We start from the raw sequence: 24172 nt of genomic DNA on the forward strand, positions 1-24172 counted from the left end.
CTCCCTAATTCACTTACAGTGCTATTATCCTCATATGATACTGTCCTGCATAGGATCCCTTTGATCATCTTTTTCAAATGAGTTAAGTTTTGGATCTAGATGGAATGGTGTTTAAATTCTAATGTCTCAGAAGAAAGCAAGTGCATTTCTAATTTGAGGCAGCTAGTGTTAACAACCAGAGTCTAAGCTGACCCACATTTATTACAGGAAAGATCTGAGGTCACCTATCCAACATCTACTGACTTTTTCTCATTTCTCTGTTAATTTCTTGATTTTTGTGACGCCAGTGGCAGCTTTTGGTGTACTGCTAAAGGTATGCTGACCTCTGCCATCACATGAAATACTTGCCACGCAGGCACTTTTTAAGAATGACATCCAATCTTGCTGGCTCAGCTTGCAACCTTTTTTGCTGTAACAATCAGCAGTTTTTGTTCTTGTGAAATTATTATTATTTGAACACCATATATCATGTTGTTTTAAAAATACAATGATTTCTATTTTCTCAATAGCTTATCACGTCAACAATATAATCAGTTCCCTTTCCCTTTTATGATCAGCACATTTGTTGTTACTCACAGCTTTTTTCTTCCCCTTTTCCCATTTGCCATACATTGCTTGATTTTTAATTTTTTTTTATAAGTGTTAACTACATGTATAAAAGCCACACAGCTTCTTAATTTGTCTAATATTAACATTGTCCAGGTGCTTTCATGATTTATTTGGCTGACTGGTTGTAACAGACGGGAAGCAAGCTAATCAGATCTGCTCTCTTGCAGTTAGAGTGCATTAATAACTGCCAAGATCACATTTCATGGAAGGAAAAACCTATCAGTAATTTGTTTGGCTAAGCTGTATTCCTGCGTCTTTCGCTGACCTTTCAATATGTATGTTGCTTCTTAGGGGGAGTTAAACCTTTATCAACCTGTCACTCACACCATAATAAATGTGAGGTATGGACATATGATCATAGAGAAAAATTAATCAGTGGAGTAAAAGCCTATTGCATTTTTGTGACCTTTTTTAAGTAAATATTTATTTTTCTAATCCTACTGCATATGACCAATAAAGTCTTTGAGCTTTTATACAAGGGTCTTTGAGTACAGCCGCACCACTGCGCACTGCTGAAAGTTTCATTGTCTACTGTTACATTTAACAAGTGTCTTCGATAGATATTTCAGTTTTTATTATTCTTTCTCTTTTTATCTCTCTTTTTCAATAGTATTGCAATTCATTCTGAGGTTTGTAAGGCCATAACACATTAAGAGGATATTTAAGTGTGGCTTGAAATACAGACATCACTACATCACTGCTTCACTGCTTTTTCAGATGAAACAAATGCTGGATATTGATTTCTTCTTCCATTTTTGCTGATGGTTGAAGGTAATTGGCCTATCTTTAACTTTGAAAAGGTTGAAAAGGCTTTAGCTTAAACTATTTGCAAAAGCCACAGCTAAGTTTTCTCAATTGTGTCTCAAGCTACTGTAGTCCACTATCGCATTCAAAATTTGTCATAAGTTCTCAGTGTATCAAAAGCGCTTAAACTTTTGATGGCCCGTGTCATACATTTTTATTTCTATAATGGATGCACAGCATGCTTTACTTTTTCTGCAAATGCTGGGATCAGAGAATTCACAGTCTCAACTCACAACCTACATATTGGTCAGGTCAAGCCAGATTTATTTATGTTGCTCAAAATCACAAATTTGTCTCTGAGGGCCTTACAATCTTGTCAGCATCCAGGTATGGATTGAAGGGAATCATCTGACTACCATAATAGAATAAACTCAATCCGTGCAGGTGAAATTGAAAGGCAGGCAAGATGTTGCCATGATTGCCATTTGTGATTTAGTTAAATCCTCATGTAGTGGTTGAGCCAAGCCTCGAATTCCAAACAAACCATGCTTTGAGAACATGACACTTACAAGTCAAATACAAACCACAGGAAAGTTTTTACTTATTAGGACATCATTTTCAGGACTTAATTGAGGGTATTTATTGGTTCAGAACTGATGGAGGGTTAACTAAAATCATAGTAGTATCTGTTTATTGAACATTGTGTACATTTAGGCAACTGTCTCTAAAGTTGAATGTAGACAGAAAGATGTGAACATCTTGGCCACCTTCTATTCTTTCATGAACAATTGATGGGTCACTATAAGGTAGCTGTAGCTCGTAAAATATTGCATTTATTCTTTTCTGTAGTATATTTTTCTTTTTATTTGGTTTTTAGTAATCTGGCCCAGTTACGTGAAATCAAATAGCAAATAGAAGCTGATGTCTTTACTAAAGCTGTCACTCTAAAAGTCCTTTCATTTTGCTTATAAACCAGTTATTCTAAACGCAGCTAGGTGATTTATCCATCTCTTGTTTTTCCTTCATTAGATGAATGAGCTTTTAGTTCCTTGTAAGAACCAAAGGCAGCACTTTCAGTTGGAGTAAAGTGTTTGAACACTTGGTACACTGTGACATTTTAGTAACATTGTGGCAAAGGAAACCAGATGGGGGGGTTATCAATTCAAATAGATCAAGTTATACAAAGTTTCCTCGGCCAAAGGTCAGAAACGTTAGTTGTAGCATTTCAAGGTAAATAACAGCTTTAATAAGGAGTGACTACATAACAGGGCTTTTGGAAAATTATAATGAAGTGTTTAATTTTACAAAATGAAATAAAGTGTAGCTCGATTTTCCATTTTCCTTTATGGCTAACTCCAACACTCAACCAACAGTCTCAACAATTTTTATAATAAACAATCTCAACAAATCTTAACAGCTGAACAGCTTTAACACATCGTTTTCTCTTTCTTTCAACAAAATGTAATAATTCTCAGTAATCTATACGTTAGACATCCCAATCCAGATAGGATGGCATCTGGGTCCAGATCCACACTGCGATTCGACTGTTGGTGATCTTTGAGATGGACTATGATGCAGGCTTTCTGACTGGATCTACAAATTTTAAATATGATTACAAGTTTGTTGATTCACTTCCTTTGGTCGTTTGAGGCAGATAAAACCTTTCTGTGAAATTCAAAGGCACTGAGTAATCTCACCAATCAACTCGTCTGTCAGGCCCAGTCAGTGTTATCAGCACAAGCTTTCTCAAGCGAATTGTCAGATAAGGTTGGTGGTAAAAAACAGTTTACGTCATCCACATACTTGTTTTTTTCCTTTGCTTTCAAATGAAATATCTCTATAGGACTAACAGAAAAACCCACAACATGGCTAAAAGTTTCTAGCAATTATAAAATGCAACACATTGTCGTAGGGTTATCCTAAAATGATTGATGTATTCATCCTTTTCTGAAATCAGGACACCACCTAATGGGTGCTTGGCCTTTTCCCCTGGTGACTCAAAGCTGATACAACAGGACTTAACTTCAGTGTTGCTGATTGAAGAGTCTCTCATTGTGACTGGAGAGCAAAAACAGGGCAGATTAAATTTGAGTGTTTGTGTTTGCACTGTGCTCAAGAATATCATTTAGCACCATGAAGTTCACTTTAAGTATCCACATATATACATGGTATAAAATATGCATGCAATTATATCTCGAGCCAAAGATTTGGCTGAAATAGTTTGGCTGTGTGATTTTGGTTCTCTTTATTTGACAACAGCAGCACCACTGGGAGAAAAGGCATAAAGACTTTTTCAGAGACAAAAATCAAAGCTGCATATTTCATAACCAACTCTTTCACTGTCCTTTTCCTCTTTCTCTCTTTTTTCTACACTTTGTATAGTTCTTTCCCAGAAACATTACATTTTCTATCTCTGTCTCATACAGTTCCTTTTGGACATATATTACCTGTAGACTTTCTGAATACAGCAAAAATACCAGTGAGCCTATAGATCTGAGGGTGAATGCAGCTGTGGAATTAAAATGTATGTGTTTATTGTATTTAGTTATTGGCACTTCTATATGTTATGTGTTTTAATATGTTGTACAAATTAGCACCATATTGATACAAATCCCAGGCATTTCAAAGCCTGCCCAAGCATGCAACCCACATCCTCATCATTGTGGGCACAATCGGCTTAATTTATAAAAGCATCCTCCACGTGTTGTACCACATTCAAACATATGTTGTGATTAATTAAAAATTACATTTATCCTCCAAACATTTATCCTCCAAATTGCAGTAATATTTTGTTAGAAAAGATTTATTAACTGTTATTATCTTAATCCAAGGTATCGGTGCTGGTTGTATCTTCTTTTTTTCCCCTTTTCATGTTTTATATAGTGATCACAGGGCAAGATGAAGCCCATGCTCTTGTCCTCTCTCCTCAAATCCTGAAGCCTCAATTTTTCTATGTTTCTCTGTCTCTCTTCAGGACTCCAGAGCAGTGTCCCAGTGTGGTGTCTCTGCTGTCAGAGAGCTACAACCCTCATGTTCGCTGTGGTGCTGCCATGGCTCTGGGCATCTGCTGCGCTGGGACAGGCAACAAGGTGAGTGCCTCCTCCTTAACCCCCCACCCCCCACCCCCCTTTACTTAACTTGGTTACCTTACCTTACCTTTATCTCTCATGGTATTCAGCTGCCTTTATTCCAACTCAATGTTAAAGTGTCAGGAACTTCTGAGTTTTGCCAGCAGCTTCACATTGATATCACACAAAGAAAGATTAAATAAAATAAAAAAATAATAAATAAAATAAAAGCCTATTTCTAATAAAGCGGTGGTTCTCTAGTTAGTTGAGGTTCAAAAGGCCTGGCCACTATTTGAGAATTTATGATGTCTGTGATCTTCCAGCTCCCATTAAAGACACAATACACAAGAGTGAGCTGTACGGAAAAAAATGTTGCATCACATTACCACACAAATAGCCTTAAGCCTGTTTTGCTAGTAATCTCTTCCAAGTTATAAATAATGAGTTCTTATTTAATAACATGTCTGCACAAGAGCATACTCCTGTTGGAATCAGTGTAAGGCTGTGTACCAGAAATGCTTAGATAGCTTTTTTTTTTCATCCACATAAGCAGTATTGGCCCTACTGTCCTCATTTATTGTGTGCGTTCTTTGTCTTTTGGCTTAATATGTGCATCACTGATGCAAAGATCACCTATTCTGCACAAACTCCTCTGTGAGGGGACTCACTTTATTTAGCCCCTGCAGAATTGGCTGAGAAAAGATTGTTACTTTTCCCTTGTCAGATGTAGTGATGCATTCAGAACAAATAATTCTGTACAAAAACTAGAAACCATGAACTGGGTGTGAGAGTGTGGCTCAAATATAGGTTGTAATTATCCCCAGTTGATCCTACAAGACTATTGCTGTCTCAATTTGCATACTTCCATACTCACACTCGCACCCTCCACGGTCGCCATTTTGGCTATGTGGTGGAATGGGAGGGACAAGCTGTATTTTGACACTTGTGAAAACAGCGACTGCGGAAGGAGAACACATTGACATTGTGCTAAATTGTGGCAGTGTTTGATTTGGGACAGCACTACCCTTTTGAAATTCACGCACTACTAGAGGGTCGGCACAGAGGAACTTATAAATTGTGGAAAGTTCTTGTAACATTTGCTGATAAAATGGCCTAAATTGGCTCACAGTCGTCAGGCTGTATCTTGTCATCATGTTTGGGTTCATTGGAGTCTGAAAAGGAGAGTGAAGAAGACAGAAGTGTTGCGTGCTGCCAGTTGCTGAGTTGTTTAACTATGTGGGTTGATGAGTCTCAGGTGGCTTAGCCCAAGTAGAGTCATGGCTCATTGCACCCTGAGCCTTGGAGCACTAGAGTGAGTGTTTTGGACCAGATCAGACAGAGGCGTTCTACAGAGCTGATCAGCTCCAAAGCTCCACTGCTTGGATTTTCCGGAATAAGACCATAAGCACATTAGGTCCTTGGTGAGAGTAATGATGTTGTGGCAGGAGAAGTGGGTCACCTATTTAGATGGAGCATATTCCTTTGCCATCATTTGTACACCTTGGGCTTTGGATATTTTTACTAGACAAGTTGTATACGTAAAAAAAAAAAAAAACTGCACAGGAAAGCCATTTTGGCCTTTCACCGAACAGTTCGGCTTGTTCGCTGAATTAGATGGAAACATTTTTCACCATTGTAAATTTTATGTTAAACACCAAACAGACTCGCAGGAACCGTTTCAGTACACTGTCATGTGATACGGTTTTATAAATATGTATTGAAATGGAAATTATGTGGTGGTAAAGCATGTTCTGCACGGTTCTATTTATTTACACAAGCCTCTAGCCAGTTTTTAGCAGTACTGAATTGAAACCTATGAAAAGACTCAACTCTCATTGAGGCAAAAGTCTGTAGAAAACGGTCGACAACTGTACATGGATTAAGAGGATCTTAAGCAACCACATTTTGTGTCGACCTGCTCTGCTGATTGGGCCTGACAGTAAATACCCTCAATTAAACCCCCTGACAACCTATCAGGAACAGGATGTGGTGGACTGGTGTTGGCTTTACACTCTGACTTATCATCCCTGTACGAGGCTTTCTCAGCCAGCTGAGTCGAGAGCATTGATGTTACATGGTTTATTTTACCTCCACTGTCATCATCCTAGTTTGTTTCTCTTTCCTCTGTGGAGCTGACACCCCCCTCTGAGTCTAGTGGTATGAGTTACAGCCATAACTGCTCAGCAAGAACAGAGGAAAGAGCAGAATTACAAGGGAAAAGAGTAGGTGGTCCTCACTCACTTCTTCATTCACAGCGATCATGGGAGGAAATTGAAGAAGGCAGGGCTTTTCGTAACTGTTGTTACTGTTGTCCCAGGCAACCAGATATGGATGACACTAATTCCATTAATTTGCATGGTCTGGTTGCCTCTGTTGATAATCCCTTTCCTGTATTTAACCAAACAGAAGTGCCCCTGTTGCACTGATCTGCTCTGTTGGGAGTGGCTACCACTACTACAAGACTACGGATGATTTAACATAGCTCATTATTCTGTTGTTGTAAAGTTATACTAATTAGTATTATAATTACTTATTTCTTCCTCAGCGTGTTGATGAGTGACAAAAACAAATGAACCATTCATCTCTGAAATATCACTCCCAGATTACAACATAAAAATATGGAGCCATTTTGCCTTAAACTTTTAGCAACCAAATGCTGGTTTTCAGTCAGGCAACCAGTTCTAAAACTTACGGTTGGGCTGTTCAGGCATTAATATATCATTCTTAACACAGCCCTACGTCCCATTTCCTACACTGTGTCAATGGTAGTCAGAGGATGATCATCATTCACTTATTTATCTCCCAAAGGTTTTTTCCAGCTGATGACCCATTCATATAAAATGCTTTCTTTTTATATTTAGATTATCTGTGCCTGTTCGCCCTCAAGCAGGTTTTTAGATGACATAGTTTCTAGTGTGGCACATTAGGTCTGCAATTACTCTAGATCTTTGTCTGAAGTAAATTCTAGAGTAAAGGAAATTTAAAGAGTTATATGCACTTGGCCAGTGAAATTGCCTCGTCTATTTTGTAATTAGAAAACTTTAGCCAATTGCACAGCTCTCCTTTTTGCTCTCCATTGCTGGTCCTAATTTTCAGCGAAGATGTCAAATGAATACTGCAGAGTCATGACAGATCAGTTTCTTTATCCACTCCACCTTCAAGAAGCTGGGCCTTTTATTAAAACTTTGATCTTTTTTTAATGTTATGCCTTTCAATCCACAGGAGGCCATCAATCTGCTGGAGCCCATGACCAATGACCCAGTAAATTATGTGAGACAGGGTGCCCTTATTGCCTCTGCCCTCATCATGATTCAACAGACTGAAGTCACCTGTCCAAAGGTATGTGTGTATTTTGTTGGTGAAGACTTGTCTGACATGCTTCTCAGTTATCATAGTGATAACAGAGTTGGTCAAAGATTTAATGTACTGCATAAATATAAAACACTAGAGGATTTCCTTTTTGAATATGACCCAGTTTATGAAAAAGGTATGGAGTACAAACAATACTACCCTGTTTTATGTCTTGGTGACGTGTTGGTTATCTGCAAAATAAACAAGCCTGCCTCAGTGTCTCTGAGAGTGATGCTCAGTACCACTGAGACCTGAGTAAAGAGTGAGGGTAAAGAAAGGTTTGACTAAAAGCAGAAAGCATCAGAATTGTGAAGACAGAAGGATAGACGTCTGTGTCATGGAGGACCGGCCAGTGACTAGTCCAGGCATAAAATAATGCACTGACCGCCTCATACTTTATCATAGAGGTTTAAGATATGCCATGAACATCTTCAAAGACTCCTGATCTGCAAAGCAACATTCCTTAAAGCTCAAGGCGGTATGCAGGCTTGTGCAAGAGACACTTTTTTGTTCAAACTGTGGAACATCAAGAGGTATTACATCCATGACTGTTTATTTCAAAGTGCCAGTCTTTGTAATTTCCAACTCTGTTTAGCAGTTGTAGACAACAGTCTTAGATCTCTAGTTTGATTGGTCTATTTGACTGACAATGAACCAGCACAGTGTTTACTAAGTGTCACTCAGACTATTGAGTTTTGTTGTCATGGGTACTACACCATCGTCATTGGTGTTGCAATGGTGTCATGGCTGTGTTGTGAATGTTCTGCTGTTAGTGTGCAAATTACTTTTCACATTTAAACATATAACTTCCCCTTGGCACAGACTGACTTGACATTTAAAAAACCAAACCATATACTATTTCTGTAGTTTTTAAGAGCATGTGGGAATTCTTAAACATTAATTGCATTAAAAAAATTCACTCTAAAAAGCTAGGTTTACTTGGTAGAGCTGTGTTGCATAGGATTCCCCAGAGTCGAGGTTTAAAGTCAGTGTTTTTTGTTTAGACTGAAATGTTGCTAGTAAGCAACTATATTATTTTTTATTGATGTATTTCGAGAAATTCAAGTCCCTATTATGTACTCCAATTCTTGAATTCAAAGAAAGCAAACTATTGTTGATTCAGAGTAGCATAACACAAATAAAATGTTGCGGTCAGCCACTAGTGTCACACCAGTAGCTGTGGGCTTTTCATCAACATGTTCTCCATCCCTGCATTTTTTTTAGGTGAACCAGTTCAGGCAGCTTTATGCGAAGGTGATCAACGACAAGCATGATGATGTTATGGCCAAGTTCGGCGCCATCTTGGCCCAGGGAATCCTTGATGCAGGTTAGTAGCCGAACAGTAACAACAAGACACATTTACCTGTTTATACAGACTGGTAGTTAGAAATATGGTCTGATAACTGGAAAGACACTCGTTGGATCTCCTCAGAAGGCATGGGTTTATCATTTTATGTCCCTGACAAAGAGATCAGAATGGTATGTGGTTCTGCTTCCTGTCCCTGTGCTTTCACTCATCATGGGTATCCCAAAAGTCCCACATTCTTAATTACACAGTAAATCAAGTGAACTGCCCTAACTGTAATGTGGGTTTTCTGGTTTTGTGTGTGTGTGTGTGTGTGTGTGTGTGTGTGTGTGTGTGTGTGTGTGTGTGTGTGTGTGTGTGTGTGTGTGTGTGTGTGTGTGTGTGTGCTTGTGCGCGTGTGCGCGTGTGCGAGCTCCTTATGATCAAGCAAATACAGCGTAACCTTCTTTGGCTGCCCACCCGTGCACTGTGTCTCTGGAACAGATCATGCTATGGTGCATTAGTGCCTGGCGGTCCTACCTCAGCTCTCAGCCCATATGGCCTGTTGGTCTCCCCCTGGTGATTACTGTTTGTCTGATAGTCTCTGTGTTTGTGTGTCTGTGCGGGTGTTTGTGGACACAAGCACGCGTTTGTGTGTGTGTGTGGGGTCCCAGAGAGCTGCACATCATCACATGGAGCGCTGCACACTCACATACACAGAGAGCACACCCATATTCCCATGTGTACACAAACCTTCAATGCGGGCAGGAGCAGAAACCCATTTTCTAGCACCAACATAAGACCCTGTGTGCTAAGCCAGAAAGAAACCAGCTCTATTTACACACTTCTGTCTAAATACACTATCAGGTGTTGCAACCTTGTGGTAGTTCTAGGACCTGATAGGCTTCTCAAAAAACAATCTCAAGTATTTGCACGACAACTTGAAGTGGTAAGTGCAGTGTATTTGTTTTTGCAATGTTGTGACTCATCACTGTTTTTCAGCACTCATGAAATTGCCTCTTGAATAACTCCGCCCCTCCTGCAGCACTATTTGATGATGATTTGGTTCTGAGCAGATTAGCCGTCTTCATGACAGACAGGACATCAATCATATATCACATCAGGCACATTAACTGCAATAAACTCAGGCAACATGCCAAGATAACTCTGTCTGAGACCATCCAGACAAGCCTTTACCACCTGTGTCATTTTTCAGACTGTAGGTGCACTCCCAGCTCTCCCTCCTGCTCTCAAAGCCAAACTTCAGTTCAGTGTGTAGCTTACAGCTTAATAATTACATTTGAGCAGGAAACTAGACACTCTGGTTTTCAATGTCAGACATGCTCAAGCTCATGCAGTGTGAATGTTTTAGTATTCTGGTTCTTGTAAGGAGTTAGGAGCATTTGAGGTGCAAAGGTAATTGTATTTAATTTGATGGGCGGAAGCCATTAGAGAGCAGTTTCATGATCTCTGGTGCTCATTACCAAGGAAATGTCAGGCACTGCTCATTCTCTCACACTCTCTGTATCCATCTCTCTCTCGTCCATCCCCCATTTATAGATTTTATAGATTTTCCCTCACTGATTGATACAGTCCATTAATTAGCTTTAATTAGAGTTTTTTTTCTCTCATCCATTTAGTAAAACATGTCCCATTGTTTCATCTTTTGAAACTAAAACAACAAGTAGGCCAGTTGCTGATGTTGTCCCATCCTGCTTTGAGGAATCACTGCTATCACTGTGCCTCCCTCACCAACTCCTTGGAATGAAAATTGCTCCACCAAAATAAGAGTTGGCAAAAACAGTGGGTGGGGGGAACCTGCAAGTCAAGTGCTCTCAACCTCTTCTCAAGTTTTTAAGAGACTCTTAAGTGCCAAGTTGTAGTCCAGCGAGCAGACCTCATGACTCATTTTGGCCAACATTCAGTTTGTCTGGCTGGAATGGTTTCAACACTGCCTCAGATGTTGAGATAAGGCCCCATTATTAAATCATCTCGGTGACCTCAGAAAAGAGTGGGTGCAAAGCAACACAATGGCAGATGATGAAACTGGTATTGTTTAGGCTGATTTCATTTTTAGTCGGAACGACTACTCCCTAGTCACCTAAGCCCTTTTTAAAGGAACGTTTCCTTTTATCCCCCAGAAATGACAGATTGACCATAGATGCTATCCTCTCTTCCTCCTCCTCCCTCTGTCTTCCCTTTTGCGGTTCCTCCCTTCTGTTTGTCCCAGAAAGACCAAGGGAGGTGTGTTACTCTTTTGTACTGCTTCAAGGGGCCCTTGACCCCTGTTTATCACCGTCTTTTTAGTCTGCTCCACTGTCAGACGTAAATTGACCCAAGTACTTATTTGGTAGAGCACACACTTCCACCATGAGTGGCCACGGTAAGGAGTTAACTATTGTACAGAAACCCCAAGAAATTTGTTTTTTTAGTTCTTTGGTAAATTTATTAATCAAATCCTAATCTAACATCTGTATCTGGAAACACTGTTGCAGTAATCCCAAAGGATGCCTTTTATTTCTCTGGAATGATAAGACATAATGATAAGAGAATTTGCAAACTACATGTGAAACAAACCATCAGGTACACCTTAAACTAATTTAGTTAATTTAGTTTACTCGCATTGATATCAATGGAGTGTGCATAACACTTGAAACACTTCTAAATATACCATAATTTAATACCACAAACTGCAGTCTTAAGAATGACCACACAGTTGAAAGAATGCCTCTTTTAAAAGTTTCAACAAAACTGAACATTATAACCTTCATGGTAGCATTTATTGCAGGACTATTTTTTGACTGCATTCATCTCAGTGAGGTGTACCTAATAAATGTAAATAAATACCTAATAAAGTATGCTTAAGTCTTAGTTCTATGCTTAGTTCCAACCACAAGACTTCCTCTCTGACCTTGGTCCAAAGTCTAAATAAACATGACTGAAAATCGGATTTACCTTTTTTGGGGGAAAAAGACTTTTTGTTAAATATCAAGCTGAAAGGGAGTTCTATATTGTCTGTAACTCCTTCACCGCAGCTGTGAAAGGCATCTGTTATTTTTGGGACAGCAGACACACCTCTTGTGATCTAGATAAATTATGAATCTCCTGTGTAGCTCCAATCTAGTGATAACGAATAGATCCTATTTTTTAAATTTAAATGCAGGATGTTGTAGACAATGCATTCCTGGGTTTGATTGGCTTGCCAGCGTGTGTCTGTAATTTAACTCCTGTCTTGGGATCAATATATCAGACAAGTTGAAGCCAAAAGACAACCTTAACAGGGTGGTGACCATCCTGGTCTACACTGTGATTAAGCTCCAAATTCCTCATCGCACAATTCTTGTGCCAAGTTGCAAACAGTTCATGTAAGTAATGATTGTCACATCAAAGAAAAAGCTGTTTTAACCATTACATTTTTTTAGATACTGGTTTCCACAGGGACTCATTGTGTAAACCCTAGCAATGATTTCACCCACAGTTCACATGTGACCAAACTAAAAAGTAAAAATTGAGTACATTTTGCCCCTATGATGAAACTGTCGACATCTGAGCAGTATGTTTTAACTTTTGTATATCAGGGATACGTACAGCTTGCTTGAGGTTTGCTGAGTATGCATGCTCTTTTTCAACCCTGACCTCATTCACATTTTGTACAAAACCCTGCAATTTGTCAAAATTCTCTCGTTAGTTGTTGGTACATAATGCAGCAGCAAGTCTGTTGTGCCAAAAAGGTAACAACACTGCATAGCTTCTCTAAACTGGGTGCTCGCAAATTTTAGAATTAAAGATTTAACTGATCACCACTAAGGCTCATACATATCTTGCAATCTGTTTAATCCATTTTGATCACTATCTTAGTTTGGCACCAGCATTGTGGATCATTTTGTGGCTTAAGTTCAATTAAATTTAATTAAATTTTAATTGTATAGCACCAAATCATAACATACATTATCACAAGGCCTTACAATATAATAGAGAGAAAGCCAACGGTTCCCACAATGAGCAAGCATTTGCTGGCAGTAGAGAGGAAAAACTCCCTTTTAACAGGATAAAACTTCTGACAGAACCAGACTCAGGGTGGGTGGCCGTCCGCCTCGACTGGTTGACAAAGATTAAATTGTTAATCTTCTGTTGCAGTTATTGGAATTGTAGAGAACATGTGGTTGTTTACCAAGTCAGTGGAAAGATGGTAGCAGACAGGTGGTGCGCATTGAAACAAGGACAAAGCTTCTTAAAATGTTTCAGCAAAAAAGTGCAAATATCACAACACAAGTGTATGACACAACTTGTGCAGATAAAGTGAAGTGAAAATTAGCTTCATGTTCACTGAAGCTGTGGCTCAGAACTACATAGTTGTTTCATCTTAGTTTAAAGAAAGAAATTGTACAAGCAACTCTAGTAATGGATAGCCATTTTATTTATGGACTGACGGATAAGAATGTCTTCCTGGGATGTATGAAGTAGGAACGTATGAATGTAGGGCCGTTGTAGAGTTTCATGTGGCAATTGACCAACATCATATAGCTGTCAAACCCTCTCTAACCTTCATGCTTTCTGTTGTCCAGGTGGACGTAACGTGACCATCTCTCTGCAGTCCAGGACAGGTCACACTCACATGCCATCAGTGGTCGGTCTGCTGGTCTTCACCCAGTTCTGGTTCTGGTTCCCGCTCTCCCACTTCCTGTCATTGGCCTTTACACCAACTGCTATAATCGGCCTCAACAAGGACCTCAAGGTACTGAAACGTCTAGATTTGTTGTGATAGATTTGTCAGAAGGAATGTCTATATGTGTGTGTAAAAGCAACCATAAAACCTCACCTTTGTTTTCTAACACAAGAGATCATTTTCATTCTCAGAGCTTCAAAATATCAAGCTAAAAGTCACACAGAATGTCTGTAGAAACTACAGTAAACATGTTATGTAAGGAAAGTTTATGACAAGCTCTCAACAGAGGCAAGCCTCTACATTGTGCTTTATTTTCAGTAATGGCACAGGGTGGAGCAGATTATCCTGCATGTACTGTAGATTTGTCACATAGCAGCAGTTGATACATAATAATATGCATTTGTACCGTGTAAACTGCATAACTACAGTTGACCTGAGGGGTAAAAATATGGCTGCTAAATTTGTCTACTGAATTTGTATTTGGCACCTGCCTTTGTTGCGGAAAATATTTAGCTTCTTGTCTTGATAACAACGGTCACCAGCAGCCTATCCATAATGAGGCCGTCCTGACTGTGGGCCTGTTCTGGCCCCCCGCCACTCGCACACTCATGCCAAGGGATCAGTGTGACATATTAGGGTCTTAAACTGGCATAAGCTGGGCATTATCTCTTCATTACTACCCGAATCAGCAGCACCCATCATCACAGACACATGCACACCTTTGTGTATTGTGCATCCCTAATTTAACAAGGCACTGAAGAATATACTTGGTGTAAAGCCCAACATAAATACACCAGAGATAGTGTGCAGAAGGAAAGTAGGGGGTGGGGTTGCAACAGGTTTTAACAGACCTTGTGCTGCATCCTGCCAAGGCTCGTCAGCACCTGTTTAACTACACAGGACGAGCCTTTACAGACTTTAACTGTCCCTACCTGACAAAGAACATCTTTGCCATTTACCAATTGTTCTTTTTTGGCAAAAAACATGTACCTTAGCCTCCAGACTCTTGCTATACAAGCAAAATCCCTTTGCTGCTATTCAGCCTCCGTAATGCAGTGAAACAGCTGAGTTATGAGGGAATATAAAATAAGATGTCCCCCTGGTCACACATGGTGCTGCACTGCTTCTCTGTTAGACCTCAGAGACAGTTTAAATCACTTAGTTTCAGTGAACTGTTATAATTTGAAGGCTCACACTAAACAGAAGGCATCTGGTATTGCTGTGGCTGGAGATCTTCTTTCATGTTTGTCTAGGTAAAGTTGACAAAGCCCTTTTTCATTTGTACATAAGGTTGCAGCTATTAGAAGAAAAGCATTGTAACTCTTTTGCCTAGCTGGTTAAACAGTTAAAATGTAAATTTAATTTAAAAAACCCAACTAAACGAAGCCAAGGTATCTCCTTCTCCAACCTTTCCTTTAACACTTAATTCACCATTAAATTAAATTTATTTTAATTAATTCAATTTCTCACAAACTACAGGAGCAAGAAGTGCCAAGTCTTGTCTAGACAAGACACATTCCGTTCCATGACAAGACAAAATAATTATCACTGTCTCACTGTTTCATTCCTGTCTTGATCGTCACAGCAGACTTATGTAGGCAGGTAAATCTCTTGCGTAAAGAGGAAAAAAAAGCAAAAACCTTTTGGACAGATGGTACTAGAGAACAGAAAACATTAGCTCAGCCAATACTGAATGGATATGAAATAAGCATACAGTTTTACTGGTCCTTTGTAATGTAACAAAAATAGACTGTGTGACCAGAATAAGCTAAAATAAGTTCAAATCAGTGTTGAAATATGACATTTGAAACAACCTTAAGATGCCAAATTTTAGAGCAGGTTTTGATGTGACATTTTCTGCTACAAAATACAAAAATGAAAGAGAACTACTGTCTATTATTGTGCTTTTTTCAATTCACATTTAACTTTAGTATTACGTTCGACTCTAGAGCTGAGGTCCTACCCCCTTTCCCAGCTTGCCTGTGTCCCACTACTGTCTATAACTCAGTGGGTTTTCTCTTTGAGAATTTCTCTCATCAGACTTTTTGTAAAGCTGAAATATGATTCTGCACATATCCTCATCTCCAGTAAATGTGTGTTTCTTATTGTGCTGCATCATCATTTAAACTATGGGAAATAACACGGAACAAGGAAGTTAATAAAGCTAGCTAGGAGAGGAGGCCATACTTCAGCTCTGTGTTTATTTCAGTGAGTGTTTAGTAAAGTTGTGTTAAGGTTACAAAAAAAGACAAACAAGTCTTTCTGGTTGAGTTTGAGATTCTTGACATTGGAAACGGTACTTGACAAAACAGTCTCACCTCAAGGACCATTTAGCCTCTAAATGGACGCTAAGGTTTATTTACATGATTGTTTCCAGACAGCACTGATCATTAGATCTGTCTTAGCTTAAGATTCCCCATGGAGATTTTGACCTCCAGTATCACTACGGAGCAGTTTTTCTACAGTCCCTGCCTTATTAGCAAGTAATCGGGGATGGAAATGATTTAAGATTCTTTAAAATATTTTGCAAATGTTTCATTAGGAGGGAAATACATTCATCATGTTATACCTCAAGGATGCAAATGGTGTGTTTTGATGAGTAACACTGAAGTAAACATATCTTTTTTATTGTTTGTTTGTCGTTTACAAGAAAACTCCCCAAGGCTAACCCTTCAAAATTAGCATGAAAAACGTACTTACAATAATGATGTTAAAATTACAGCTGAAAGGATTAGTCTATTAATCGGTCAACTTAATCAATAGAACAATAATCAGCAACTATTTTTAAATCAGTTAATCATTTTTCAATCAAAAATGACAAGCATTTACTAATTTCAGCTTCTCAGTTGTGAAGACTTGTTGCTTTTCTCTGTCATCTGTGCTAGCACGCTGAACATTTTTAAAGAGGTCACCTTTGTGATGGACAATTTTCACTTAATAAAATAAATAATCAGCAGATTCACTGATCATGAAAATGGTCCTTAGTTTCAGCTGAACATGTTGATGTTTAGCAGGAATCATTTTTTATCACATTCACCATGCTAGTTTAAACATTTCCCTTCAAACAACACGTCAATCTCATGTGGCTACGAGACTAAAAATCAGGGGATTACCTTGTCTTCAGAATTTATTCTCTAGTGAACAAACTGTATATGTCTGAGTAAGTTTTCATAGCAATCCATCGAATAGCTTCAGAGAGATTTTACTTTTGACAAAAGTGTTAGACCAACCAACACTTCCAACCCCAAAGCTGCACCGGGGATGGAAGTGTGGCTAGAAATCGCCACAGAAGTTATATCAGTTCACTCCCTGAAAGGATGTTAGAGGTCCATCCCCCCTAAAGTGCATAGGACAGTGTGACCATCTTTTTGTCTTCCTGTTCAGATGCCCAAGGTGCAGTACCGCTCCAACTGTAAGCCCTCCACCTTCGCCTACCCACCAGCCCTGGAGGTTCCCAAGGAGAAAGAGAAGGAGAAGGTGAGAACTGAGGCGCCACAACAGATCAGCTTGTTTTGCTTTCCTTTTACTGAAATTATTAGTTGAGGAAAGTTGATCTTGCTTCATATTGATTTGTGAATAATTTCAAACCCTTCCTGTTAGACTCATCATTTTCTTGCCCATTATGTTTATTATTTTAGCATCTCTGGCCTATTTTTCTCAGCTTCATTTCACAATCGTAGATGCTCTTGAAGAAAGTAATGAAAGACCAAGCAGCGTTTATTTTGTGGTTGACTAGTTTTGTACATTTTAAGCCATGTTTGTAGAAGCTCTGAGTGTCTATGGTATTGTCTTACATTGTGGAAATGTCTCCACACTCTCTCTGCATGGCAGGTATCCACTGCTGTTCTCTCCATCACAGCCAAAGCCAAGAAGAAGGAGAAGGAAAAGAAAGAAAAGGAGGAGGAGAAGATGGAAGTGGTGAGTGAAAATGCCCAACACTCAAAAACCCTCTTCTCTCTCAGTACTAATGATCCTATTTTATTTCTTTATTTGTTTTCTCTCATTCCATTTTATGACATTTTCATAACTCCAGCACATACTGTCAAAACTTCCACAAACTGTATATGTTTGATAAGAGTCCTGATCTGAACACAGTCCATTGTTAGTAATATAAAAAGTCATTAATTTTATTTTGTTTGTTTGTGTCCTAAAGGTGGTGTTTTTTATTTAAGCGTTGCATTATTATTATTATTTTCTCACCACATACCTTGTCTTGAGTGCAAAAAATCACTCAATACCTTCTGGTTCAGATAAAATAATAATAAATAATAAAATTATCTGAATACCTAATGGGGTATCGTAGGTAAATGACATGCACTTTTTACAGTCTTTTTTTGCTCTTCGACACCATACAGTCTGTCTTAATCTTTTCACTCCCCTACGCCCAGTGTTAAGACAGACTCTGTCAGTCCAGAGCCAGTGTTACTTTCATTGGGATTTTCTCTGGGCGTTAGCAGCCTGTTTGATCTACTCTGCCACGCTACATCTCAGCTCTGGTGCTGAGAGACAATCCTGGAAATGTCCAGCGTGCTCACATCTCAGGCTTTTGATTTTATTTGGCTTAACTCATTGAGCGTTAGCCTCTCCTTCAGCTGCCATTTCAAACTTTGGTCAAACGGTTCAGAATTCACTGGTTGTTATTTTTCTGGATGGTTTTGTAAAGCTGACTGTCATTTCTACATTTCTCTCTTATTTCTACACTCGCTTTATCAACACTAAAATATATTCAATACAATGGTCGAGATGGAAATGGAAAGAGAAAGAAAAATGTAGGATACCGATCGTATGTGGTTTACACAGTATTAAAATGAATATTGTACATTCATTTTGAATAAAAAAAAAAAAAAATGTATGTACACAATCACAATTGTCTCACAACATCTGCAGGAGATGATGTAGTTTGGTCTAGAAATACAAAACTTTTTTTTTTTTTTTATCACTACCTCCCGTGGCATTTCATCTCTTTCATTGTATGAGTTTCCAGTGTTGACCTGATAGCCCAACAAATCACCGGCCATCAAGGGCACCAGGGCGCAGGAAAACACTGAATCACAACATGAACCAGAATTTATTGCTCATAATTCCTGCAAATAATGTCAAATTTATACTAGAAAAATAGATTCTCATTGTGGTGTAAGTATGGTGGATTTAGACTCGTCATTATAGTGCATCATCAGCAATTTCTCTCAAGAAATATCTCAATGAAATTGATTTGGGTATTTTATACACAAATATATACAAATTATAAAATACTTTAAAAGAGAGAAATGTAAAAATAAAATGTATATATAAACCACAGAAACAGGCAATACAGCTGCAGAGTCAACAGGGACAAGAACAGTACAAGTAAGCACTGTAGCCCTGATGCAGAATGCTGATTTTCTGCCACAGGAGGTCCTGGAGGGTGAGAAGGAGAAGGAGAAGAAGGATGAAGAGAAGGAAAAAGAGAAGAAGAAAGAAGCAGAACCAAACTTCCAGCTCCTGGAAAATCCGGCCAGAGTGATGCCAGCTCAGCTCAAAGTCCTCAACATGCCAGAGACCTGCCGATACCAGCCCTTCAAACCGGTAACAGCACTCTTTGTTTGCCAATGTGTTTGTGTTCCCAGCTAAAGATGATTTAAGTGGCCTTAGAAAAAGTCTCTCACCAAGAGTGCTTCAAATGAGACAGTAATGGTTTGTTCAAATAAAAAGTTAATGAAATAACGCGTCACCACCAAGAGCTTGTCGATTTGACTAAAATGGCTATCTTAGAACATTTAAACACTTTATCAGAATAACTTTTAGTTGAACAAAGAAGTTATTTCTAATTTAATTTTGGCCCCAAGGGCCACAGAAAGGACGATTTCATACCTGTAGTTTGGTTCACGTGATCTAGACTAAAGACTTTTGGAGTTGCTCTTTAAAGAACTTGTATGTGTAAATTAACCTGCTCATAAAGAATAAGTACTAAAAGACATCAACCAGCAGATAGATTTAATTGTCATTTAGCTTTTGAATTTTGAAAGAACTTGGCATTTTTTTGTCTTATTAATATCTAGGTCCACTAACTTGGTTTTATAATATACCTTATATTATAAAACCAACTTCTAATATGTCAACAGTAAATGGAAATTTGACAATGCCAAACTTTCTGCATCAAAGAGAAAATGCTTCTCAAAAGAATCGGCATGTAACAGAGACATACAGCAATCATCTATGGAGAAATCATCTAAGAAATAGATTAAAGTACTATACCATGGCTTTCCCAAATAAGGTGTTAAATGTACTTATTCTACTTTTTACTACTTCTCTACCACCTTTTTTTTAATTATTATTCATAGCACCATTATATCTGAGAATTCTAGGGGAGGCACCTGAATTGAAACATTTAGACACAATAACAACCAGAATGTACTTAACATGAGTTTAATGATATTTAACAATGTAAAATTATCTCTGAGAGGAGTTATCCCTTTTAAAATGAATCATTCAGATCAGGATCCAGCCTGTTGGTTGGTTTTGGCCTCTGCCAAGTATCTAGAAGTCTAGAAACTCCCCTGTCCTCAGGCCTATAAACCAGACCACTGCGGTCCTGCTGTAAATGTTAACAGTTTTCCGTATTAAACGACGTGCAGTCACCCAATGAGCACTCACCCCAGTCCTGTAAAAAGGAAGTACTGTTTGATTTTGTGTCCAGCTTTGCTCAGAGTATTACATTGTGCGACTTATTGTATCAAGTGCCAAAATGGTATCTTTGCTTGACTAAAGTTTTGTAATGCCGCACTCCTTTTAAGGCTTTGTTTTTACACTCAAAGACGGATTTAGGAAGTGAAGAGGTTTTACAGACTTATCTTGAAATCTGGTCAATGTCAGGAGGTTTATTGAAAGCCTATTATGTGAATCAACTTCAATTAATATAAAGTTTCCTGTCTTTGATTCTTCATTGGAGCTGAAAGACTTCACAAATTGTTATTTTTATACTCCACTTTAGAGTTTCATTCAGAACAAACTGCCCTCAAAACCACTCAGTACACATATTTATGACCTTTACTTTTGAATGAAGTAATCCTCCCAAATCCTTTTTTTGTCAGTATTTTTCATTTGTCCACATTTGTTTACCTGCTTTATGGTTGTACTATTATATTAAGTTGAAATATTGTATATACTGTGGATTATGCATCATTACATTTCTTGTTACAGTAGTTTATAGCTCATTTTGGTTCTGTGCCCCGTTGAAGATTAGTCTGGCCCAGGGTTTTAAACAATGTTAATACTTTAAGAGGAAATTCTTACGGCTGCGACAAATTTCTCCACTTTACCTTTTTTACGGCTGCATCACCTGCTTTCTGCTTAGTCATTGTAGTTTAGCCAGACTGTAGCACAGCAAACTGTAAAAGGCTGAGTTAAATTTCTTTCCAGCTATTACATAACCATGAGATAACTTACCAACAGTGAAAAGTGAGATGTAAACAATTACTTCTGACTTTGAGCGAGGATACTTTAAACATAAATATCAAAATTATATATCAGCCTATCTTGTCCTTTTGCTCGATGCTGATTGGTACTTTTGTCACCAGCTCCATACAGGTGGGATCATCATCATGAAAGACACCAGTGAGGAGGAGGAGGAGCTGGTGGAGCCTGTCTCGGCTCACGGCCCCAAAATCGAAGAGGAAGAGCAGGAGCCAGAGCCCCCTGAGCCTTTCGAGTACATCGACGAGTAGAAATGTTCTCACAGTGAAGGTATGTTCACAGAAATCATTCCCAAGCCTTGTTATTCATTCATAACTTAAGCAACAAGAAGTGTCGGCTGATGTTCACCACACTGGTTTTGTTTTCCACATTTGTCTGTCCCACCTGTTGCATCACTGTGTTTGGATAATCTTAGAAAAAGATCCAAAATGTCTTACATTTTTAGTTTGAAATCGTTTGATCTTAACTGAAGGTCTTTAAAGCTTTTTTAGCACAGTTACATATAACGTTTTGTTTTTAAAATTTGGTGGTTAAGAGACAGTTTTCCATCCCAGTCAAATGTCAGCTGATATAGGTTAACCAGTCATACATTAAAGCTGAGACTTGCAGACCCAGAGTTTTACAACAGCATGAGCTTCACAATAAGCAAATGAAACCAATCAGAGTGTGTATAGTGTGTCACTGATCTCCAAATACTGTTCTGGCTTGAAGACGCTCCCATATAGCTGTCAGACATTTTTCTTAGGAAGTAATTCTACGTGATAAGACATAATGCAAGTCTGTCCTGCTGGTTCCAAGCCTAACCCAGTTTCACCCTTCACTGACTAAGGAATGTAAACGCCTCTGCCATCTCAAAACACCAGCTCACAGGGCAAACCTTCTCACTGCACTCACCAATGAAGCTGGGTGCTTAATGATTCCTGGCTGCTTATCAAGTTTGTGTTGGATTGGCTGCAGCCTGCCTCCTGTGAAGGAACTTGCTATGGTGTGTGATGAGACCGATGAGGTGTCAATGACCAAAAAAGGGCCTCTGAGCACACTATGTCATCTCTTTATGAAGTTCGAGTGCTGTGTGACAGATTAAACACTGCAGATATCAGTTTTAGGCTGACTTTATGGGTTAGGCAGCACAGCGGGTGGTTAGAGTGACCGAGTCATTGTTTGAAGGACACAGGTTTGATGCCCAGAATCCAAACATATCCAGTCACAGTGCCCTTGCACAAATGTTTTCTGGTTCTTAAGCCCCTACACAGTCGTGGTGTTTTCAGCTCTTATATTTTTCAACAATCACATCAACTCTGCAGATTCAACAAATATTATTTTCTTCATTAATATAAGTTTGTCATTTGGTAAACAATAAATTATTTATAGTATACAACATGCCAAAGAAATTGCTGCATTATAATTCACTAACTCAATAAATACGCTTTAATAAATATTATAATTCATAAATGTTATTATATTAAGCTATAAATGTTTTTATTTCTATTTTAACACAAAGAGCACTGTCTTTTACTGCATTATCTTTGATTGATGATCAGTATTGGTATCTTTTTAGGAGAATTTTTATATATTAAATAATTGAATATTTAAAAATTTTTACCTGGAATTGGGAGCCTTTTTTTTTGAGTAATAGTAGTAACAGTAGTCTGCGGTCTTCCTGATAAGCTGCATACAGCCCCAACAACCTCCACTGAAAAGCTAGAGCAATTTGTATGTTGCTTAAAAGCCAAGTCCAGGACAAAAAAAATTGTATAAATCACTCAGTTCTCCGTGTAAAGTTTAAATGCTGTGAGCACACGGTAATAACTGAAGGTAACTCAGATAAGCATTTGAACATTATGATCAACTCAGAGATTTTTCCATCTGAAATTTGGTGGTTAGACTGTTAAGAGGACACGGTTAGTGCTGTTTTAGTTTGTTAATGAAATGGAATTTTGAAAAGTGAGTGGGATATGTCCCATCCATCCCAAGTGGAAATTTTTATTATAACTGGAAAACTCAGATTTTTCTGAAAGCTTCCTGACTTAATGCCCATTAATGGTCCAAGTGTCTGAAGACCAAACAAACATGAAATCCTCATGTTAGCCAAGGCAACAGGTCCCACTTTTGTCATCTATTCAGTAAATTTTGTTCCAACAAAAATGTCAAATGGCTTAAATTCACAATAAGGGATGGAACAGTTTCTTTTTTGACATGGTCATCATTAATAATCAAATGTTTGCTTTAAATTTTAATATTTTTTTCTGGGTTTTTTATTATTCAAATAGAGTAAATCACCTCTAATCAGCATGTTTTCTTTTCCTCCTCAGGCATAAGAAGAAGTGAGATCTCAGCATGTTGGTCCAGCGTCTCCCCTCTGTGCATCCATCTATCCACCCCACCCCACCCCACACTTTACTTTCTCTTTTACACGTTTCTTTCCTGTTCTGGCTCCTCATTTGCCAGACGAGGAATGTTTTACATTCTCAAATTGTAAAATTTTCTGTCCGTAAAATAAAAATGATATATATTGGAGAGACTGGAGAGTATGTGTTTATTTGAGTAGATATTTCAACAGGCATGCGGTGAGGGAATCTCTCTAATCCCATACATTTAGACTGGTTTACATTTTCTGCACTCAGCAGCAGCTGCTGCAGTCCACCCAGCAGTCTCTCTCTGTACAGTGAGCTTAGTCTACTGTATATATACTAAACAACCCTGGGAAGTGGTGGTGGTGGTGAGGGGGGGTGCCTCCAGGAGAATAACTCTCTGGGAAGCTTGACAGTCAAAAGTCAAGAAAACAATTGTTTTTACAAGTTTTTAAAATTGCTCAGACGTGCTACTAAAATGTACGAAATGCATTCCAGTGAGACATAAAGAAAAACTTCAAGACACTTTCTCTGTTTGAACATTAATTTTGTCTTTTGTTTACTTGTACTTCAGATTAATTCAGTGAGTTCTTCTATGTGAGCCCTTCTGTCTGAAACCTTTGAAAAGATTTTAATTTGAAATCAA

At 38.5% G+C, this 24172-nt stretch overlaps 1 protein-coding gene across 1 annotated transcript in view; it reads left to right on the forward strand.

The window, feature by feature from the left end:
- Window positions 1–23692, forward strand: part of psmd1 (proteasome 26S subunit, non-ATPase 1) — a 42921-nt gene extending 19229 nt beyond the window's left edge. Inside the window, exons 17-25 of the mRNA XM_056377970.1 lie at window positions 4328–4442; window positions 7644–7760; window positions 8997–9099; window positions 13623–13792; window positions 17108–17200; window positions 17555–17641; window positions 19115–19288; window positions 21280–21445; window positions 23488–23692. Coding sequence (XP_056233945.1) covers window positions 4328–4442; window positions 7644–7760; window positions 8997–9099; window positions 13623–13792; window positions 17108–17200; window positions 17555–17641; window positions 19115–19288; window positions 21280–21426 — 1006 coding nt within the window. The 3' untranslated portion in view covers window positions 21427–21445; window positions 23488–23692. The remainder of the gene's footprint in view (window positions 1–4327; window positions 4443–7643; window positions 7761–8996; window positions 9100–13622; window positions 13793–17107; window positions 17201–17554; window positions 17642–19114; window positions 19289–21279; window positions 21446–23487) is intronic.
- Window positions 23693–24172: the final 480 nt, after the last annotated feature.

The sequence above is a fragment of the Seriola aureovittata genome, chromosome 6 (assembly GCF_021018895.1).
Source record: "Seriola aureovittata isolate HTS-2021-v1 ecotype China chromosome 6, ASM2101889v1, whole genome shotgun sequence".
Taxonomy (NCBI): domain Eukaryota; kingdom Metazoa; phylum Chordata; class Actinopteri; order Carangiformes; family Carangidae; genus Seriola; species Seriola aureovittata.